General features: G+C 39.8%; 1 protein-coding gene across 1 annotated transcript in view; it reads right to left on the bottom strand.

Annotated features, from left to right (window-relative positions):
- The window catches only part of prkd3 (protein kinase D3), a 44,470-nt gene that overhangs the window by 20,400 nt on the left and 1,239 nt on the right, over positions 1 to 22,831 (bottom strand). Inside the window, exons 2-3 of the mRNA XM_014010738.1 lie at positions 21,221 to 21,831; positions 746 to 884 (exon numbers count right to left, since the gene is read on the bottom strand). Of these exons, the coding sequence (XP_013866192.1) occupies positions 746 to 884; positions 21,221 to 21,493 (412 nt within the window). The 5' untranslated portion in view covers positions 21,494 to 21,831. The remainder of the gene's footprint in view (positions 1 to 745; positions 885 to 21,220; positions 21,832 to 22,831) is intronic.

Genomic DNA, 22,831 nt, shown 5'->3' with positions numbered 1-22,831 from the left:
GCTACAAAGATGGACAATCTGGTGGAAACTGTGATACGGAAAGAAGAAGAAGAAAGAAAAAAAACACTAACAGCAAAATGCAAGCGAGAAAGTAAAGTGTTTAGGAGCTGCTTTTAAGATATTCACTTAATGACCAAAAGAGTTGCTCAATATTTATTTTAACTAGGCAGCAAAGTTTGRTTGAAAGTATAAACCCCAGTGAAGTGTTCTTGAACAAAAACAACAACATCAAAAAAAGAGCAAGCTGAGCTTACTGGAAAGGGTGTGAAAAATGTAGCAAGTGAAGTTTCGGTTAGTGCGTTCATTTCAGATCATTGTTTAGACACTAAAACAGCTGGTTTACACTTGTTGCTCCTGTTTTGGACGTCTGAAGAAGTATGATCTAAAGTCTGTTTGGAGTAAATCAGACTGAACCAAAACTGAGCCAGAAAAGTGATCTCCCTAGTGTCTTTTATTGACCATTTCTTTTCCTCCAACCRGCTGTTTTTAGTAAACATACGGTGGATTTAAGTAACTGCAGTGTATTGTCAGTAAATGTCTTTATTCTCACCTGTTTCTGCCCTCAGATTTGTATGATGTATAAGAAATACTTATTTGGAGAACTAGTTTAAGCAATATAAACAGAGTATAAATTGGGACGGGACAGTTRAAACGGTCAAATAAAACTCATCTTTGACCTCAATAATCTGATGTTCTGGGACAAACGAGTGTGTGAAGAAAGCGCTGAGAGGATTTGCTTACATACCAGAGAGCACCACCTCGATGAGGTCCCCTTCGTGGATGTCTTCGACTGAGGTCAGCCTCTGCAGGATGTTCTCATCGTTTAAGTCGTGGCGGAACAGCAAGATCTTGTCATACATGCCAAAGAAGCCACACTCTGGGAACTGGAGAGAGAAGCAAAGATATGAGAAATAATGTGAGTAAAGGTAAACAATGATGGAGGTAAACATTCACAGTTATAAATGATTATATTTATGGTTATTATCCTGCTGTGGGTTGGCATCGGTGCAGAAAACAAGAAATACAGAGCTGTTTCATCTTTGCAACTTGCTCTGTGACGAAACGGCAGTGAATAATATCAAGCGTGTATCTTTGCATTATGTCATTTCCACTTGGCTTACATCACCAGTGGTAAGGATACTGGAGAATTCTGAACCCGGTTAATCAGGAAATGAACCCCTGCTTAGGCCTCCTTTCCTCATTTCAGAAGAATCCACACTATAAGGTAGGAGGAAATGCAACTCAAAGGACTCCTCGGTGTGAACAGATTCACATTTTCTGGAACACAATCAAACAAGTAGCCCATATTTATTCCCATAAACTCATAAAGCCAAGGCGCTCTGCTTTTTCCTCTATTTTATGAGCTAATTCCTAATTGTGTAGAGGCAGATGCAAAACCTTTCTGCAAAAAGGCAGGTGATAATATGCCTGGGACGCCTAAATCTGAAGTTACTCTCGCTGGTAATTAACTAACTTTAAGTCAGGTGATTAAGGGAAAGGGGTGGAAGAGGGACACTGGGAAGAGGAAGAAGAGGTTCTGACAGGAGTAGAGGAGAATTAGAGCAGAGGAAGTGCAATTTGAGTCGATACAAAGTCACTTCCTGCACTGAGGGCAGAACAAAACCTCTTGGAGAGCAGTGTTGTTGTCACACAGACTGCAGTAAAATTTGTAAACATATATCTAACTTATAATAGGATAAACTTTTTAAACAAGAGAGTGCTGTTTTTTTATTTCAAATAAAGCTCCAAGTAATTCCAACAGAAAAAAAAAGGTTTACAATGTTTATTTGAAACTCACCCAGTTATTAATATACTTTAAAATCTCTACAAAAAGGTTGATTGTATTCRGAGATTCTCATCTCCTACACTGAACAACAACACATTTGCACACCTGATGGTGCGGAAAACATCAGTCAACGCTGGACAGAAGTTTAAAGCAGGGTTGCACGGTTTGTATCAAAGWGGGAATTGGGGCTTACACTCTGACACAAGCCTAGATCTAATGCCAAGCAGGCTGGTACTGAAGGATCCGCCAGCTGTTTCCCCTTCGAACCTGAGCCATGCACAATGGGCTACATGGAACAATACCAGTGTGGCCTGGGAGGACCAGAGGTTGGCACAGTTGTCTGGACACGGGACACATAAGACACCTGGAGCTTTACAAGTGCCAAGAACAAGAGACAACAAGGCAGATTGGTGGCTGGGGACACATGAATGTATCAGATGGCTCATGTAAACAAGGACAGAAGGATAAAACTAACAGCAAAATGTAATTTTGCAAACAAAGTGGCAACAATTGTGTCATCGTGTAATAATTTAGGCTTCTCTAGTGTTTGGACAAACATTTCAAAAATGGGAATTTGCTTTTTGCTCAGCTCTAAGATCAAGTAAAGCAAATATCAATTATCTGWTAGGAGTTCTACTTTTGTGAAAGTGTTTCCTAGCTGGATAGGTGACAGACGTGAAAAACTAAAACAAGGGCTGCTGTCTGTTTTCTACTCATGATTTTCATCATTTTTTACACATCATCTTCTCCGTAACAAACTGCTTATTAGTCACACTCGGATCATAAGAGCTTTTAATAATATCATCTCTGAACAAACTGCATTCTTAAAGGGGGGTAGCACTATCGACGTTTTTAACTTTATATCATGTTATAATGTCATTTCCTCATCAAAAACATACCCAGAGTGTTGCTTTGACTCGTTTATGCATGTTCCTTGAATCGTCTGTGGTGGCCATGTGGAGCTGCCTAAACGTTTGCTCATACAAAGCCCCGCCTATTTACACAAAGCTCCGCCCTGGACCTCAGTCAGCAGCCGAGCTCCCGCCCCACAGAGCACCCCTCCCCCACACAGCTCTGCGGTAGCAACAATTAGCAAACACTTAGTGGTATTGCRCTCCTGTTTAGCTTGTAATACTAACTTATTCCTAGTCCACTCCTTTTTGGATTAAAATATGCCTTCATCAAGTAAATTAATTTTTGGGTGCCTCTTTGTAAGGATGACACAGTTTGTCAAAAATGATTGGACTTTTCTCCTACGAAAAGTTATAAACGGCATGAAGCACTGTGCTGAAGTGGTAGTGTTAGAAATGGTGGGAAGTTCTTAAAGAGGCAGGGGCCAATTTCAATGTTTAATTAAGGATATGATGCAAAGTCAAACTTATTTTTGATATACAGCATTTTCATAACAATTGAAGGTAACATGGTTACTTGATAGTGATATAGAATTGAGCTATGTGTCTGGAAAATACAAAATACCCCCTCCTTTAAAGATTTTTAGAGGATGCCATGATAAAAAAATCATAAATTAATTTCTTTCCTAGTGCATGTACTGTATAAGCCTGTAGTGGTAGTATTATGATAAGTGGCTGCTACACATGGCCTAGTTTAGGTTCAGATAGAATGAGGCCTTTTTTTCACACAAATATTAACCAGAGTTCAAATTTTAACCTTATAAACAATTTTGGGGGTTGTACAGGAGAAAACTACCACAATAAATAAAAACAACTTTGCAACCCTAGATAGAAACAAATGTTGCAAAACTGCAAAAGCATATTMAAATGATTCCACCACAAATGTGTGTAATAGTCAAAGTTGTGGGTGGTCTGACAGAAAATATTTTTTTAGTAAGTGAGTAAYGTAGTTCTGCTCAGCTCTGAGTGTTAAACAAAAAGGCACGTGTCTGACTAATGGAACGTTTCCAACTCTCCCCCCTCCTTTTGACATGTCCACATCCTAATGCTTTCAGGTGATTATTACCATGTGGTGGAAACCATCACCAACCCAGGCGGGAGAAAGGAGAGCATCCTTCCTGAGCTGACTGCAGTGTCACTGCGGGGTTTTCCTCAACATGCTTGCTCTCACACGCAAAAAATTCAAGTTAAGGCCGAAGTCTACCCAGTTCAAAAATCTCTTTTGAAGCAGAAGCATCTGCAGGGGAGCCTAAAATGGCTACGAGGGCATGGACACCACTTTCCGTGTCGACTAAAGCAAGAACATGCAATACAAGAGGAATACATTATCAGGTTACTGTTTCATGTTACTTCACCACAAACCAGCTGCGACACAAGTGCAAGTGAACCCACTTATAAAGCAGATTCTGACACAGTTTCTAGTCATGTAAAATTAAAACCTTTCCCCTCCACCTGTGCACATGAAACACCTCAAATACCACCTTCCACACGTGTGACTAGACACATCTTTGAAGACCAAAGTGACTAAGCATGCTTTTTATCATCTTCAAACACAAATCCATTTAGCCCACGACCAGTCGACCACACACACTCGTACTGACGAGCGGGGCGCAGAGGAGCTGCGTGTGAGGTCCACGAGTCAGGCTGAAAGGACGAGTGGAAAGGAGGCTTTGCAGTGGTAAGCTTTTGTTAAACGAACTAATCTGCCATTGATATGTTAAATCTTGTTAAAAAAGAAAAAAAAACATGAGCAGAGGAAAGATGTGGGGAAGTGGAAGACGAGAAAATTGTGTTTAACTACAATCCAAAAACTAATAAACACACAGGAGTATTGGTTCTAACTGTGCAATCAGATCGTAGAGCATGAAATCAGAAATTGGGGAAATGTTATCCTGTACCTGGAAAAGAACTTTTGTTTTCAATGTTCTGCTGAGTTTCTTTTCTCTTGCTCTAAAATGCAACATCAATGAAGGAAGTCAGTCAAAAAGAAAAACGAGTTCTTGTCAAAAACCAAATATGGTGGTTGGACTTTTGTTTTTCATGAGCAGCAGAGGTAAAAGGCAAACGGGAAGCAGTGTTTGAGAGCAGCGTATGGCCTCTTACAATAAGGAAAACATGCTGCTTAACCTCAAGCTGCTTTACACATTTATTAGTATGGCAGGGGGCCAGTTAGTTATGAAAATACTACCAGTTAAATGTTCTGCTGTCTTTGTGTCATATTGTAAAAGTTGTGCCATAATAGGTAAATTATAACTGTAATCTGTGATCTTTGTGTTGATTCTAATTTTTCAGGCTGCCAAAAATGAATCTTTTTCRAAACTTTATCTAAAGCAAAAGAGCTTAAAATTTAATAATTTTGGTTTACCCTTGAGATTTGTCCCATTTTACCATTCTTTGTTTTTACACTGTAAATACCTAATCTGACCCAGCCAGAGACCCGTTGTATAAAGGTTGAGTTGCATAACAACTGGTTTAGTAAATGCAGCGAGCTGTCATTAGGCAAAGCAATACAATCATCCTTCAAGGCTTTTTCCAAATACAAAACCAATCAACTGTAAGACTAAAACAWTCACTCATCAATAGTTTCTTTTTTAAATACACAGCACTATCCCTGAGCCTTGTTCAAGGTGATTTTCTTACAAAAAAGAATTTGCATCGATCACCTCATAAAATGAGACTTGGACACTTTACTGCTGACATTTGAATCAAATGGGCCTGAAAAAAGAAACCGTAAAATGCTTTAAAAGATGAACGACTCCAGATTTGCATTTGTATTTTGTTGCAAACTCAAAGTCCAGSTGTGAAACTAAAGCCGTGGGAGCTGAACATGACCAAGTGGCCATCTCACCCAAGTGTCCTAGCGCAAAATAACAAGGCTGAAAACAGATGTTATACTGATCAACTCCTGAGAGAAAAGACACAGTGCTGTGCAAAACTTTTAGACCATCACCATTTTTATGATTTACTCCCAATAAAACAGATTTTCTTGTTATATAAAGTGGTCTTGATCAATAGTTCTTCAAACTTTCAGATGTTTTTCATTGCACCTTGATAGCTTTCCATTCACATAGTGCTTGTACTCAAAAATGAAAGCATATTGTGTAGTGTGTGCTTTCAAATGAGGAGGAGAGAGCACACGAGAAAGTAGGGTGACTAAAAAAACTTATGGTTTTAAATATGAGGGGTGGAAGAAACCAGCAAACACCTGAGATGAATCATCCTCCAGTTAATCATGAACTGTATGTCAAGTTTTCAGCTAAAGGCTTTTTGAAAATTACCTACGGTAAATACTATTTTATGGTTTAAAGTTGTAGTTTTAACTAGGTGGTCCCTTAGATAACATCTCAAAACTGTGTTTTTCATAGATTCACCCATGATTCAATACATGTGGGAAAAAGAAGGGTTTGACCCTCTAATTAAGAGTTGGACCCCCTCAAGAGGTAAAAACGCCAGACCAATGGATTGAATTTCTATCATTTACAGCAGGTAAAATAAGTATTGAACACGTCACCATTTTTCTCAGTAAATATGTTACTAGAGTTGCTAATGACATGAAATTTCCACCAGTTTTCGGTAACAACCCAAGTGATCCATACATACAAAGAAATCACATAAATGTCCAGAAATGAAGTTATTTGTAATAATGTGGAATGGCACAGGGAAAAAGTATTGAACACATGAAGAAAGGGAGGTGTAAAAAGGCATGGAAAGCCAAGACACCAGCTGAACTCTCTCAGTAATTTGAAAGCAAGTCTGCCCCTTGTCAGTGCAAGTTAATATCAGCTGGTTCAGTCCCAAATGATGGCCAGGCATCACACAAGAAACATCTGATGATGGGTAAAAGTAAAGAGCTCTCTCACGACCTTCGCAACCTTATTGTTGCAAAGCATAATGATGGCATCGGTTACAGAAGAATGTCTAAACTTCTGAAGGTTCCAGTGAGCACTGTTGGGGCCATAATTCAGAAGTGGAAAGAACATCATTTCACCATAAACCGACCATGACCAGGTGCTCCTCGCAAGATTTCTGACAGAGGAGTGAAAAGAATTATCAGAAGAGTTGTCCAAGAGCCAAGGACCACTTGTGGAGAGCTTCAGAAAGACCTGGAATTAGCAGGTACGATCGTTTCAAAGAAAATAAGTAATGCACTGAACCACCATGGCCTGTATGCACATTCACCACGCAAGACTCCACTGCTGAAGAAACAGCATGTTGAAGCTCCTTTAAAGTTTGCTGCACAACATTTAGACAAGCCTGTGAAATACTGGGAGAATATAGTCTGGTCAGATGAGACCAAAACTGAACTGTTTGGATGCCATAATACACATGTTTTGAGGTCAAATGGCACTGCACATCAGCCCAAAAACACCATACCAACAGTGAAGTTTGGAGGTGGGAACATCATGGTGTGGGGCTGTTTTTCAGCATATGGTACTGGCAAACTTCAAATAATTGAAGGAAGGATGAGTGGAAAAATGTACAGAGACATTCTTGATAAAAATCTGCTTCCATACTAGGATGATGAAGATGAAACGTGGCTGGACATTTCAGCAAGACAATGACACCAAACACAAAGCCAAGGAAACTCTCAATTGGTTTCAGAGAAAGAAACTAAAGCTGCTGGAATGGYCCAGCCAATCACCTGACCTGAATCCAACAGAAAATCTATGGAAAGAACTAAAGATCAGAGTTCATACAAGAGGCCCAGGAAACCTTCAAGATTTGAAGACTGTGTGGAAGAATGGGCCAAAATTACACCTGAGCAATGCATGCAACTGGTTTCTCCATACAGGAGGCGTCTTGAAGCTGTCATTGACAACAAAGGCTTTTGTACAAAGTATTAGATAAATTTCAGTAAGCGTGTTCAATACTTTTCCCCTGTGTCATTCCACATTATTACAAATAACTTCATTTCTGGACATTTATGTTTTGATTTCTTTGAATGTATGGATCACTTGGGTTGCTACCGACATCTGGTGAAAATTTCATGTCATTAGCACCTTTAGTAATATATTTACTGAGAAAAATGGTGACGTGTTCAAAACTTATTTTACCCGCTGTATATTCCCCTTTTATCTTACATCTTATTCAGCATGAAAGAGTTTTGTATCATCTTGGAGGACTGAGAATCTGCACCAACATTCTTGTATTATGATTCCAAAGCCCTCATAAAGTGAATGGTCCAAACTTTGTTACATAAAAACCCCATAAACCGGTGGACTGAATGCATATTTTTGTAATTTATCTTTGAAGTACAGATAACAGGCATAATGGAGTAACTGTAAGAGTTCTGCTTGAAGCGAATTGCCCCTTTTGAATGGAACAACCTTCGTGTGTAAAAATATTAACAACTCCATTGTCACTGAATAATTCTCACCCTGGATTCCCTCCAAAAAAAAAACATTTTAACTAAGCCTTTGTGGCAGGCTATTTGTAGCAAAGTGCCTAAAGATCTATTAGTATTAATAAAATCTGAGGGTCAATTATTACCCAACTACCCCAAAACCTAACCATGTATTCAACAAGGTGGCGTGGCAGAATTCTCGTGAAACATTTCACCACAATCAGGAGGTGTAAGGCCTTTGTTTATCTGTTTATGTAGCTTGAGGAGGTGAGATTAAGGCCGTCACACGTTCAGTATGTGATAAAAGGTGCTTTTATTCACTGGATAAATGAGTCTATTGACTAACAACTTTGGGCGTATTTAATGGGACTAAAAGGCCGATCACACACCCCAGAGACAGAACATCAGAACACACAAGATTATGGAGTTTGTTTGATAACATCCTAAAAGAGGCCACTAGGAAGAGTATTATTTAAGATCAATACATATTCAAACATGATTATCATTTAATAAGACAGATGAGGTTTGATAAACGTGCTCAAAGGTTCCCTCAAAAAGGAAAAACTTTTTTAATGCAAAAGCAACAAGAAACCATTTTTTATCATCCACAAAAAAGAAAAAATTGTTCAATACTTCACTTCAAACTGAATTTGATATTCCAAATATATTTTCACACGAATGTTGAAAGAAAGCGAACAAGTTCGTTGTCGCATGCAACACAAATGTGGAAAACTAAGTTAATTTATTAAAGTCAGCAGTGGAACTTCAGATGCTTTAATTACATATTATTAATTTATTATTTAGCTCAAACTTTCCACACAGCATGGTTTAATAAACACATGCTCAGTGAATCAAACAATTACTAGACTGAGAGCGAAAAACAGCAGCCAAATAATTTATCTGGTTTTTGGAATGATGCATGAAAAGAGGGCACACTGGAACCACTCTGGTTTTTCCACTGTCTTGTTTAACACCAAGTAGTTTGTTTTTTCATTAACTGTTTCCACATAATTCGACTAAATGACTTCAAAAGAACAAGAAAAATCACTTTGATGGTCGAGGCGTCCTCGCTGAACTGTAGTGTAAAACCAATTTAGAGTAAACGCACACCTAATTTAGTTCTCTGTTTCAAACTGGATCTATTGCATGTGTGTTTAAAGGAGACATATCAGGCTTTTAAGTCCTTCTTTTTCACATTTTAATCATTCATTTGGGGTTTCTATAAAGTGGAACTACAACCCTTTGGTCTGAATTCCTCCTTATTGTAACTCCACAAACCCCTCTTTCATCGCTTTTCTGAGAGGCCTCTCAGATCAACTCGTTTTGAGGCTGTCTCTTTGACATGATTTCTATACCAACATAACCTTAAAATTATTTTAATGTTTAAAGTAAAATATGTTACAGATAAACTGCTTAATTTTTACACATTGTGTTTAGGTTTCAAGACAACAGTTGAATGCTTAAAGACTGGTGGTACATTAGAAAAATCAGATATTATACATTTTTAACACTGCATTAAAGAAAGTTGTGTTTTCTGAATGCTAGTGTCCAAAGCTAACAAAACATCAGCTAAAGGCAAAAAGTCGATTAGGAGTGCTAAAATGTAACTGTCAGGTAAAGTCTGTGAAAAGATGTAGCAAAGGAAATTCACCACCACACAGCTTTAAATATGAACTTTTTTACAACTTAAGATAGTCAAAACTGTTTTTAATGAAATAGCTTCAAATGATACATATAATTAATCTTGGGCAAAACACAGAAAGTCGTGTCAAAGAAAGTCCTTAAATCTGACTTTTTCAGGCAGTTTCGCAAATTGTCCCCTCATTTTCTTTCTGCTCAGCACACACAGGGGCTGAGACGCATGCTTTATTTCAGCAGTACATAATATAAAACCGTTTGCTCCTCTGTTTGCAGAGGCAGGCCAAGTAAAACACTCCACAGCTGGAGGCAGGAGAAGTGGGGGAAGGAGCTGCCTGACAAACCTCATATGGTTAATACACAAAGAGCTCATCCCCTCGCTCTCCTTAACACCTCAGTAATGTGTGTTCCTCAACACGGCTTCGTTTCCTCTGCAAAAGGAAAACTTCACCAGAGTTAATCAACTGAAACAGCCACATGCAGCAGAAAGGAAGCGAGTGCGGTGACTCGGTGGCAAGAGAAGCACTGACTTTCTCGTTCTGCAGGCTTTTCCTCCACACGGTGGAATATGGCTCACGGTTCATTCACGGCTTCTACTGTACGAGTTAAACTTTACCGTGTCATCATGGAATGCAGCAGCGTTGTAGGACTGGAACGTGCAGTTTGAATAACACCTGATGCTTTTCAAAGTCTCAGTGAAGCAGGAAATAACACTTGAAGTGTTTCAGTCAATTTCAATGTGCTGCACACGTTAGCCTTTCAATACTGTGACACACACACACACACACATACACACCACACAAACTGAAAACGCTAACCGCTACTCAGGTGTTTACGCAGCCACAGTTACTTTACAAGGGTTAGGGGCGAAACACTGACACACATGGCAGAAACTGTCTCACGTAAAATGAGGACATCAAACCAGTTGTTAYGCAGAGATGCATGAACACTGTAGCTTGGCAAAGGCATGGCTGTACAGTGAGTTTGAAAAAGTGCAAATCCATCATGTGCAATGCATTTACTCCTGGCTTCCTTCTCTGACTTGAAGACCCTGCACATGTTTGAAGCCAACGTGAGTTTACAGTTTTAATGGTGAACTCGTGGCTCTAACCACCGAGATAAGATGCACAGCCGTGCCCAGACCACAGCATAGTAGGAGAGAATACACCTGACATTCTAAACCTCTTTCAATCACCACGGGGCTCTAGGAAAGCTATACTGCTTACCCAATTTACATTAACCACAATAGCCCATGGTTTACAGCTAAATCTTCTGGTTTTACAAAACGTGGAACTGAAGCAGTTCAAAGAAAACCTCTCAGTTATTCCACCGTTTGTGATTATTTGGATCTGGAGAAACAATACTCCTCTGAGGTAATCTGGCTTCAAGTACAAAAGTACTAAAGTGAGCTTGAGATAATTGTGATGAGATCACTATTTGGTTACTAGCCACTGTATCCCTACTGCAACTAGGTTTTTGGCCTGACAGTACTAAGCTGTTGCGTACAATATAGTGTTAAATTATTGAATCATTTCTTTGTTTGGCTTCCAGTCAGACAGGTGTCCAAATACAGCTCTAATGCTCTAGAATTATGGAGATAAATAAGATGTTTTTAGGTTCAAGAAGCCTGTGAACACTCTGCAACTTTTGTAAAGAGAAAATTAATATAATTAATTTTCTGAGCATGTYTAAAAGCCAAGGGATGACACTTTGCACCTCTGCAAGCCCACAACGGATGTGAGACACTTTGGAGACTTCCTTACTAATGCTTTTTACTAACTAGTTACCAAGAGTTGCAGAGCAATGAGATAATGCCTAAAAACCTCCACATGTTCCTAAAGCTTAAGGCAAGTTAAATTTAAGATTTTTTACGAAGTCTTTTTTGCCACTTGAAATTAAATTTAAGACCAACTTCACAATAAACACAAATGTAAAAAAAATTAAAACAGTGACTATTTTAGCAAAATATTTATTTTAACATAAAACAACTAGCTGTGGGAGCCAATCATTAAATTATTTCAGAAAATAAATAAATGTTACCAATTATTTTAATATTTGAGACAACAATCCCCCTTCTTACAATGGTCCTCATGCAAGAACATGTTCGTATTCTTATCCTAAATTTCTCTTACTTTTATTCGTACGAAGGGTTTGTACGAACATGCCACGTCAGATTCAACAAACTCTTCTATCTTCAGAAAAAGTGTGAAAATGAGGAGCGTAAACTGATGAATGTGTATCAGCTGCTTGKGCACGGGGAGAGGAGATTAGCATAATTACCAACCCAAAAACACCGTATAAGGATATACGTTTCCTGCCACACATACMAGGAAGTGTCCATTCATAAATGACAATGCAACGTAAAAAAGAAGAACTTCACAAGTTCGGAGATTGAAGTTCTGCTCTTGGAGATCCAGAAAAAAGAAATGTCATTTTAGCAGCGTCAGCTGTGGAATTAAAGGAGCTGCTTTAAAGCCGAGGAATGAAATGACGACTGCTGTTAATGTCGTGTCTCCTGTCACAGAAATAAAAATCTAAATCATATTTATCTCTCTCTAGTCCTGCTCCGGTTTTTCTTTGGTCAAATATTTTTAATTTAAGTGTAAACAACTGTGTTACATAGGTTTCATTAATTCAGAAGAGCAGTCGCGCACCGCTACCCCCCCGCCCCCCGACACACACACACAGCCGTCTCCCCCCTCCCGAGCGTTGCAAGTGTCAGATGCTTTTCTGAAACAAGCATTTTAAAATGTCTCCAAACTTCAATCAATGCATAATTTAAGTTGTTTTTCAGTTTGAGATATTCATATTAATATTGTACTGTTATACAACAGCATGAAAAGCCAATTTATCCAACCAATTTATGTCGTTGGTTACATTTAAAATCTATTTCCATTTCAAACAGCGTAACCTACAGTCAACATAATTATGGAGTGTGATTTATTTTCAACTCAAAATATCTTCAAACTAATGAAATATGAAGTTATTAGTGAGAAAAACCTGTCTGGATAACAGCAGACTGACTGCTCATAAAATATACGACAGGTCTGGACCACTCGTGAATTCTATTTGTATCTGAAGAAAATCTTAGAATACGAAAAAATTGGTGAATGGCACAAATTCTCCTAAATCACTCGTACGCACAACTTAAGAACAAATCTGTGCGTACGAACGGTTCTTGCATGAGGCCCAATGTGTCTATACATTTTAAGACCTCTGAAAGATTGATTTAAGACATTTTAAGGCTAATTAAGGCCTTATTTTAGGATTGATGAATTCAACGCCTTTAAGGATCTGCGGGAACTCTGCTCCAGAGGAAGAAMTGATTGATCAAAACCTCTTTAAAAGACCAGAAAATAGTTGTCTCAAAGGCAAGAAAAGTATGATGAGTTGAATGTTGGTTAGACAGATTTGCACTGTTTTAACAGACAAAACTACCTCACTTTTGTTCTGTGACCTTGTCCATGTGGGTGTGTATGCTGTCATACATTTGTGTATGTGTGTGTGTGTGTGTGCACATTTTAACAGTGTCCAGGCAGAGGAGAGGAAGACTGAGTCACAGGATCTAAGGCCTCGCAGGAAGACAGCAGTGTGATCTCAGACATGCTTGGCCGGGCCCCCGCACACTACTGATGAGTTATAGCCCTGCTGCAATCGTACGCCAGCACCTCTGCCGTAAAGATATACTGCAACACGCACTCCATCTCCCCTGTCTGGCTTGGAGTATCGGGGAACAGCCGCCAGATTCATCTCCACAAGGGGCAAATAAACAGGTGAACCTGAGGTGGGGGATGTGTGCGAGACTGATGGCGGCTGCACTTTCTCTTGTTCTGGCGGAGCAGGAGGTCAGAAGGTGTGTGGTAATAGCAGGATGTAGGAACAGGCTGCTGTTGCTCAACAAAAACATTAATAATTGCCATCGAGTCAGAAGGTTTTTTTTTCTTTATTACTGACATTTAATTTATCAGCTTCATAAGGTCATAGAACTGCAATCACATCAATTCAAAGGACCTAAATTAAGCTGAACTAAATAAGCAGCCCGGTTAAATTCCAGCATTCAAACTGTCACGCACTTCAAGAGAGGAACACCGGCAGGTAATTTCTCTAAATGTTTATACACACCGGCAAGAATAATGGCTGTAGCAGCGTGGTGAAAAGCCATTTCACACAGACTTGAACGGGCTGTGCTGCTCTGCCGACCACAGCAGATTGGAGTGGAGGGAATGTGGAAACAGGGAGCGGCTCTGAGGGGAGCTAACCAGCAAGTACGACTGAAAGAAATTAACACAGGCACAACATAAGTTGTGCTGATTGGCTCATCTTGTGTATAAACCTAATCAAAGGTCAAATTGTAGTATAGTTTTTTTTTCTTCCAATTAAATGAGCTGCCTCACTTATTTCACAAGCATTACATTAATAGAGTCTTCCTTTAGACCTTTATGCTTCAACATTCTGAGGCCTTCTTGTTGTTATAACATGTAATTTCACTTCCTCTGCCACCTTCCTATCAGTTTTACAGATCATTCTCTGTACTGAGTGACAGGAAAGGCAAGCAGTGCTGAGAAAACAACTCAGACTAAGACATTCTGCAACCTGCTCAAACTGCAGGGATCAATGTTGTCACACCGATACACCGAGGTGAAAGCATCAGAAACAACATGGTCTTCATTGCTGCACATGAGGAAAAAAGTCTAGCAAGTACAAGGTTGATTGGTTGCAGCAAGATTATGCTTAATTTGTTAACTCTGATTTTAAAGAGTTCCTCTATAGTCAGCAAATCAGTGATTAACTTGATCAAACTGGACCATGTTAATACATTATTTAGAAGAAGCCATTCATCCAAGTTCTCCTCAGCATTCGTTATGCTTGAAGTTCTTTAAGTGCGCTGTAGTGCACTTACGGTGGAACCCAGTCAAACACCAACTGTTAATGAGTAAATTAATAAGAGGAAAAGACACATCCGTTTTCGCTGAACCATGTTGTGCCACAGTTACAAATTTATGAAGGGAAACTCGTGGAGTCTCTCAGGAAGCACTCCTAAATCACAACACGTGTTTGGCTTCACAAGGACAAAGTCACCGGGGTTCCTGGGCATTAACTGATTCTACGTTACCACACCGCTGCCTTACCACTTCAATATAATCACAATCTAAACCACTTCAGCTAGCATTAGCAGAGATTGGAGTGGTGTGAGATTATCTCCTTCCACGGGCTAAAGTCAAGTGCGGTGGAGGACATTTGGGTGACCTACGAGCTCAGAACACCCAAAGTAAAGCCACGTTTAGTGGCCGGGGCGGCCTTCCTCTCGTGGTTTTGGCAAAGAGAACCGGCCGTGCAGCACCCACAACCCCCCTCTGCGAATCATCCGAAGCTTGCCAAGAGGGCTGCCCCGGCCTTCCCTGCCCCCTCTCCCCAGAGAGAGCCGTGCTTCTCCACTCTGTCATTCCCTGACTTATGTGGTCGAGCCCTGTGTTCTGCCTTGCCACTTTACATTTAAATGAGAGCAAGGCGGCAGAAATGTGCACTGCAGATGGTAGAAATTACTTAGGTCACTTAACTTCAGAGATATTTTTTCCCCTTTTTCTTCTCTCGTTCCCTTTTCCACAAATTACTCCAAGCCTCGGAAAATTGATAGATTCCTTGTGCAAGACGGCTTTGAGCTGTGCGTGTGCATCAAACCCCGTTGTCATATAAATTTAGTCAACTCGATGGCTTTGGAATACATCGGTAAGCCTGTAAATAAACACCTAAAACCAACAAAGTATAAAAATGACTTTTCCCATATGTCTTAGAACCAAATTGTGAATATTTTGACTTATTGGTGACCTGTTTTTTTTTAACAAGAAGCCAAATGGGCTTTCCAGGAAACTTTTGGCCCTATGTTCATCGCACATAAAACCCTACTCTGCTGGGATGCTTTCTGGGGTGAAATATGCTCGCAAGTTCCAAAGGAACATGCAGATGTGGGCTAGAAGAAAACAAGGGAGCAGGACGGTGATTTATTTCCTGTGTGTTTCTTTAGGCCAATGTGAACTTGAGTCGCTCAATATTATATCAGCACGTTTGTCTTTTTGTTTTCTTTTTGGAGATACTTCCTCTGCTGTCCTGCAGGACTTACGTTTTAGATGTTATATTGTGACAGAAAACAATACACTACGTTTCTTTTTGTCTTTTTTTTTCTTTGTGAAACGAGTAACGTAAAGATCCCATGCAAGATAGTCGAGCTTCACTTTTGGATGCACAAAAATGTTTAGTAAAGAGCTACCAAAGCCAAAAACCAAAAGACATCTTCCAACTCAAATTAAGTTATCTTAAAGGGGCAATATCATGAAAAATCTATTTTTTTGAGTTTTATATCATGTTATAATGTTATACTCTCATAAAAATCATGCCCAAAGCCTTGCTTTGACTCATTCATGCATGTTTGAGAAATCCTGCAGCGTTTCTAGGAAGCCATGCTGAGGAGCAAAACGACTGGTGGGGACCAGAAACGCCCCTGGGACGTGTCTTTAAGCCGAACTTCCTCATGGCAGAGTGCACCCCCTCCCCCCCTCCACACACACCCCGCCCATGACTCCTGCAGGCTCTTGGGTGAAAGTGAAAGTGAAACCTAACTGTCTGCTGAGCTCTCAAAATTATTTAGTGAAGCTCTTATCAGATTAAAAATGCCTTTGAGGAAATGTATTTTCAGATGCCAAGTAAACTGCAGCCCCCCCCCACACACACACACACACTGAAATGGGCGAGACAGAAGCGAAGGTGGTTCTTAAAGAGACAGAGGCCAATTTCAAGGCATTTAGAAGAGGGAGTGATGAGAAGATACGTTTATTTTCTATTTAAACATAAAAACAGCATTTTAATAACAGCTAAAGGTGACACAGATATTTTATTATGGTATAGTATTTAAATGTATGCCTGAGAAACACGTAATATTGGCCCTTTAAACATGAACAGTGGGATGATGCTTTCTTTTCCAACTCCTTGCATTGAATTTTACACAATATCATTCAAATGTTCGAACCTGTGATGGACTTGAGACTTATACAGGGTTTACTCCGCCCCTCGCACAGTGRCTGATGGATATGGGCACCAGTGACCCTCGTGACYCTGAAAGGATGAAGCGGGTAAAAGATAATGGATGTTTGAACTACTTTGGTTTTTATGGTGTTTTGCAACTTTCTTGTATGTTTTCCAACGTAGCCTGTTTCTGACTGAAAAAGGCTTTTGTCTGAGTAATTACAGAGGCAGCTGTACAACCCTCAACCAGAGACTGGGAGTTAACAGCAATGACAAAACCAGGGGGGGAACCTGTGGCTGAGGCAGCTGCATTTCACAGCCTTTTCAACTGAACTGCAAATGCAGAAGCATCGTTAGGCCAAGTGCAGCAAAGCTTTCATGAAAGTAACTTTGCAGGCGAAAGTTAAGTTTTTTTTTTTTGTTTGTTCTTCCTGCAGTTTTATTATTATCTCAAATGATACTGAGAAACCTTAACCCGATAAAATGCTACAAATTCTCCATTTCCGCWACAGTAACAGATTCAATGTAAAAATGAGACAAATTTTATATTTTGATGAAAAAAAGGACATAAAAAATGTTGAACAGAGATTTGACTCTACAACACRCATCAAAATGTCTCGCATGCCTGATACTACCACAGCCAACGTTTCCCTTTCCTTGCAGTCTGATCCCACCCATGAGCAGCAGCATCACATCATACTACAAAAATGCCTCGGGTGAAGAGGAATGTTCTGTTGCCGGCTGGCTGTCCAGGCTGACCAGCTGGCGTACTCGGAGTCATTTTCAGAGAGTCGTGAACTTTTGTCCTGTCACTGCTCCCTTGCTGGCTGCAGGAGGGGACTTGGGCGACAGGAAACACTCAACAAGTGGAAGCTATGGATGTTTATCTCACGCCATTCATCAAGCTCCCAAAAACCAGACAGAGAGGTCCAAACCGAGCTAGTGAAACAAGGGTGTCCCAGCTCACAGACGTGTAGCCAGAGGAGATGTCAATAAGCTATTGTGGATTGGACCGGCCTTCAGCACCAGAGAGCTGGCTCCCCTCATTCTTTCTCATGAGTTCTGACCAGCCTTTTGAGTGGTGACACTAAAAGAAATCCCCTTTTAATTTGATTACAGGAGTTTTGATTGCAATAGCTGCTCAGCAACACATCAGCTGAATGGGATCGCTTTGATGCATCCAAAAAAAACCCTGATTTTAATGCACTAAAACTGGTTACTGTGGCTCAAATCACTGCTACCATAACAAAGTTCAGATCAGCTCACCGAACAGAGAAAGGAAATCTATTCTGTGGATGCTGGCCAAGTCATGTGGGCTGAGTTTTTAGTAGCGAGCAGAATGAGTCCAACAAAATCTATACAACGCACTGAACAGGCTGGATGACTCCCTGTCCAACAATGAGACTGATTCAAAACTAAAGACAAAAGACGTGAACCATTTAACATTACAGTAACTGGCAAACATCTAATCTTATTGCTGCCCAGTTACTTCAAAATGTATTTGATCTTTCAAATAAATACACAAACAATAAAAAGAGTGACGATAATTTGACATACGACTGCGAAATCGAAYGTATTATGCTGCCAACAACTACAATGTAAGTCCTGCAAGCTAATGGAGGAAATAGCTYCAAAAAGAAAAACAATAAAGATATGGTAATGTGTCAGGAAAGCGAAGCTCCCACTTAGGGAGGAAAAGCAAAGTTTTGTCCTTAAGCCATGGTCACAAGTTCTAAGATGAAACCGAAAGAATGTTCAGATTGTTGGGATATCAGTGCCACAGCAATACCCTCCTAAAAGGGTGCATAAAACAGAAGTTTACACCATAAGAATAAAAAACAACTGTAATTTAAGTCTTTTTATATCAAGAGATTATGTTACCGTTGTGAATCATAAATAGCATCCCAGATCAAAACAAATGCAACCTACAGTATCAAAACTTCATTTGGTATCCAGTTTAGCGTTGACAACTCCTGTCTTTCTATGGGATACTTTCTAGCCAAAGAACTGTTTTCAGAAGAGAAAAATTTGGAAGTCCTACAAAAGAAGAACACATTTGCTGAAATACAAGAATGGTCAAAGTGCCTCCTGGTTTTTATTGTAAAACTATCAACACTGATCCAATTTAGACATGAGTTGTTTACTCTGAAATGGACACATGTAAAGAGTTGGGGAGGGGGAAGAGGGGTTTAATATTCAGGTGCCCCAAAGCAACTTGGAAATATAATGAAATCTCCAGGAACCTGATGAAAAATATTCCATCTGTGTTGCTGTGTTGTTGTTGCTGGCACAGTAACCCCCAGATGATCAGCGGGGAACAAGACCCTGGTTTACAAGTAGTTGACTCAAGTACAAAACAAATGACACAGCAGAAAACCTGACACTGGACTGCAACAACTTTAGGCTGGATTAAGCATCCCGGCCTGTTGCATGACTGAATGGTGAGTCACCGAGTGAAGCAGGCCAGCTCTCAGAGGAGGAAACGGCACTACAGGGGGAAACACGCTTTCATCCATTTTTCTATCCCCGTGCAGATATTACCAGATGAAATCCGAAGCTTTTTCCTGCCTGGCCTTTGCTGACAGGCACCTGAAGTTTTGCTGACTAGAGACAACCTGGGACAAGTGTCGCTATAGTCAAGCTATAGGGTCAGAGATCCTCAGCTGGAAAGTTGGCAGAGACGAGCAGACTCTGCAAAAACTCACCACTTCCGTGCATATTTTAAAAGAAGAATTAAAGCAAGGATGAATTGAAAGCACACGAGGATACAGTCATATTTTCCATTGATACTGAAGCCATTTGGCTGGGTTGCATGAAATAGTTGAAGCAGCTACATTTGGCATTGTTTGACTGACAAAATTTACAATAAAGTGGATGAACAGTTTCARTAAGTTCTTTTGGGATTGTGTGCAGCAGATACGTATAAAACTATTGTCAAACATTTATTCTGTATATAGCTAGTTAAAACAATCTCATCCAACTGATTTAAATATCATTTTCACAATGAAAACACACAAAAATAAATAGTTGGATTGATTTATCTTGGCAAAGAATCAGCCTCTCTTTCCTATGACTGCACTGTACTGATTTTCTCCAAATGTTGTCTTTAAAATGTTATATTTTCTACCMTTTTCCCACTACAGCTTTTTGCCACCGCTCCAGTATGTTACAGTATCTGTGTAAATGTCTGTGCAGATGAGATTTTCTGCTCTGCAGACCAGAACTCCTAATAACTAGCTAGTGAGAATCAGCAGACCTCGTAAAGAGCAACAACATTACCCAGCTCCTCTGGAATGTCAACTCAGAAAACATTGGAGGCAAAAGACACAAACTCAGTACAGATGGTTAATTCAACATCCTCTAATTGTTGATCTGTTTGAGATAGCTCCTTGTTTCATTTGTCTTTCTTTTACCTCTCATAATCTCAAACATCACTCAAGCTCTGGCCTCCCTTAATGTACCGACTCCTCTCGCTGATGGAATTGCTTTGTTTAATCACGCTCTTCTTTCCTCAATTAATGATAATTACAGACACAAATAGAGTAATCAGCATTAAACCCCGAGAGGCTAGAAAAAATGGCTAAAGTGGAAGCACGGGCGGGCCATTTCATTATTCGGCCAGGCTTTTGCACATAATTAATCCAATGCGGAGATAACCTAGATAAGGTTTCAAACACATAAATATGTTGAGTTCATGAGGTTTGGGTTTAAAATGCCTGTTTTGGTGTTATTCAAATGTAGTGTTAGTTTACATTTTCAGTAAAAGCACAATATGACTGATGATTTTGTCATTTAAATAGCTTAAAACACAAAGACTACCATTTGTKGCTTTATAGCTTTGCACAGCTTGTTGTTTGATGTAGTTTCAGTTTTAATGCCTTATTTATTTTTTATTTAGCACACTATAAAAATGCACATAAATGCACACAAACCATGTTCAGGACCAATCATGGCAAAATAAACAACAAAATAAAGTGTTTATTCACGCTCTTATTTTGACAATGCAGCATAAAACTCCATTGAAATCCACATCTTGTGCTCCAGTGTTCTTCCAGCACATCATTACTGTCATGGAACAATATAACATATATAACAAGAACAAATCATAGGCTTGTATATGTCTGTGCACTTGTTTCATGTCAAGTAACATTACACCACGACGTAAACAACTGGCGCTGGTTCGTTGTGCCGTGTAACCGGAGGAGCAGCGGCGCGATCGTCCGCACGTTTCTGACCGCGTTTGACTCATTGTGAGGAACACGGCGCAGATGTCTGCTTTGGAAAAACAAAACCTCAACAGATGAATATGGCAGGAGTCAGCAAAAACACACCCTGGTGCCTCGTCAGGTCAGTCCGCTACAAACTTTGATAACGTTGACCAAGTTTCAACACAAGGTGAAACCTTTTGTGGGAAACTTTTTTTTTAACCTCAGAAGAGATCAGAGAGAAAGTGTTGCGTGATTGATGACCTTAAGAAGTGAAATCACAGGGTGTATTTCAAGAGATATTTGGTGGCGTTCTTACCTTYTGATCAACTATGGAGCACACCAGGTCCTTGACGGCGGACAGAGTGAGGTCGGTGGCCTCCAGGTTCACCGTCTCTCTGGTCAGTCCGATCTGCAGCAAGAAGGAGACGCCATGGAAGGAGCTSCGGGAGTTGGTGGGGCTGGGGGCGCTGGGGCTGCCGTTGGACAGCCGCTGGTAGATCTGTCCGGGCAGGGTAGGYGAGGGCGGGAGGTGCGGATGGAGAGAGTGGAGGAAGGCTCGGGGTAAGGACGGAGGAGAGGAGGCAGACATTGAGGTTCCTTCCGGTTGCGACGTGAGAGGCTGAATAGTGGCAGATTCAGTGACGGCCGGCAGAGAAAAGCACCCCTCGGTCCCCGCGGATAGGCTTGTGCGAAAAATATTTGCTCCTCATCAGTTGTGGTGAGTCAGCACTGTTTATTTGTGTTTATGCTATTTATCCTACCCACCCACCTGAGCTCACACAACACGTGCATTATTAACTGGATGGACATGTGATGGAGGAAAAGTCCACAGATTTCTGCAGGAGGGTCACCGCAGCAAACTTCATATCCTGGAGTTTTGCTCTTTCCCTTTACAGAAGTCAGTAATCCACTCTGACCACAGGAAACCTGTCTCCACAAACACACAAACACAGACACAGAAACACTATTATTTTAAAATAAAAAGTTGGAAAATAACAGGGAATCCGCTCCTGTTTTTGTAGACATTCTTTAAATGTGAGAATGCTGGATAAGCATTTACACGACTGTTTTCCTGTCTCTTTGCTACTTTTCTATTTGCAATAATTAAAAATTATTTTCTCTTACTTTAGGCTATTTTAACCATGCATAGATTAAAACTTTTGACTCAACAGGGAATAGTGTCCAATGCCTTTTAATATTTGTAACGTTTACTCTTTTCGAATTAACCCCCCACACACTATTTAGGTGTTAACTACAGCAGCTAAGTAGCTAAGACAGTAGTTCTATAGTGCTCCGTTTAGCTTTTAGCTACAGTCTCACTACATTTAGCATTTAAATACTGTTTTGCTTATCTTAGCATTAAACAACAGACTTCCTTATTTTAGCTTTTAGCTAGTATTGCTCATTTAAGCTCTTAGCTATTACTTTGCTACATTTAGCTTTAAGTGGTTTCGCTTATTTTAGCTTTTAGTCTCACAACAATTAGCATCTAGCTACTGTTTTGCTGATCTTAGTATTAAACAGACTTCTTTATTTTAGCAAGATTTGCTCATTTAAGCTTGTAGATGACTTTGCTACATTTGGTTTTAAGATGCTGTTTTGCTTATTTTAGCTTTTAGCTGTTGATTTTGGTTTCTGTTGCTTGTTTCAAGTTTAATAATTCAGTTAGTAATTCAGGTACCACTACAGTAGGGGAATAAATAATAAGCTGTAATCTATAAACAGAAAACAATAGTAAGTAACAATATGTACAGGAAGTAAGTCGAGCAACAACTAGCCACAAAATGGCATTAACATGAATGAATATGAACTTGTTGCCTAAAAAGTGAGGCTGTTTTCATTTATGAAGTGTTTTATAGCTGATTTATAGATCTTTAGCCACAGTGCATCTTCAACAGAAAATTCAGTCAACAATCAACTTTCACAT

This window comes from Austrofundulus limnaeus, unplaced genomic scaffold, assembly GCF_001266775.1.
Source record: "Austrofundulus limnaeus strain Quisiro unplaced genomic scaffold, Austrofundulus_limnaeus-1.0 Scaffold2, whole genome shotgun sequence".
NCBI lineage: Eukaryota > Metazoa > Chordata > Actinopteri > Cyprinodontiformes > Rivulidae > Austrofundulus > Austrofundulus limnaeus.
This window is presented reverse-complemented; position numbering and strand designations above follow the sequence as displayed.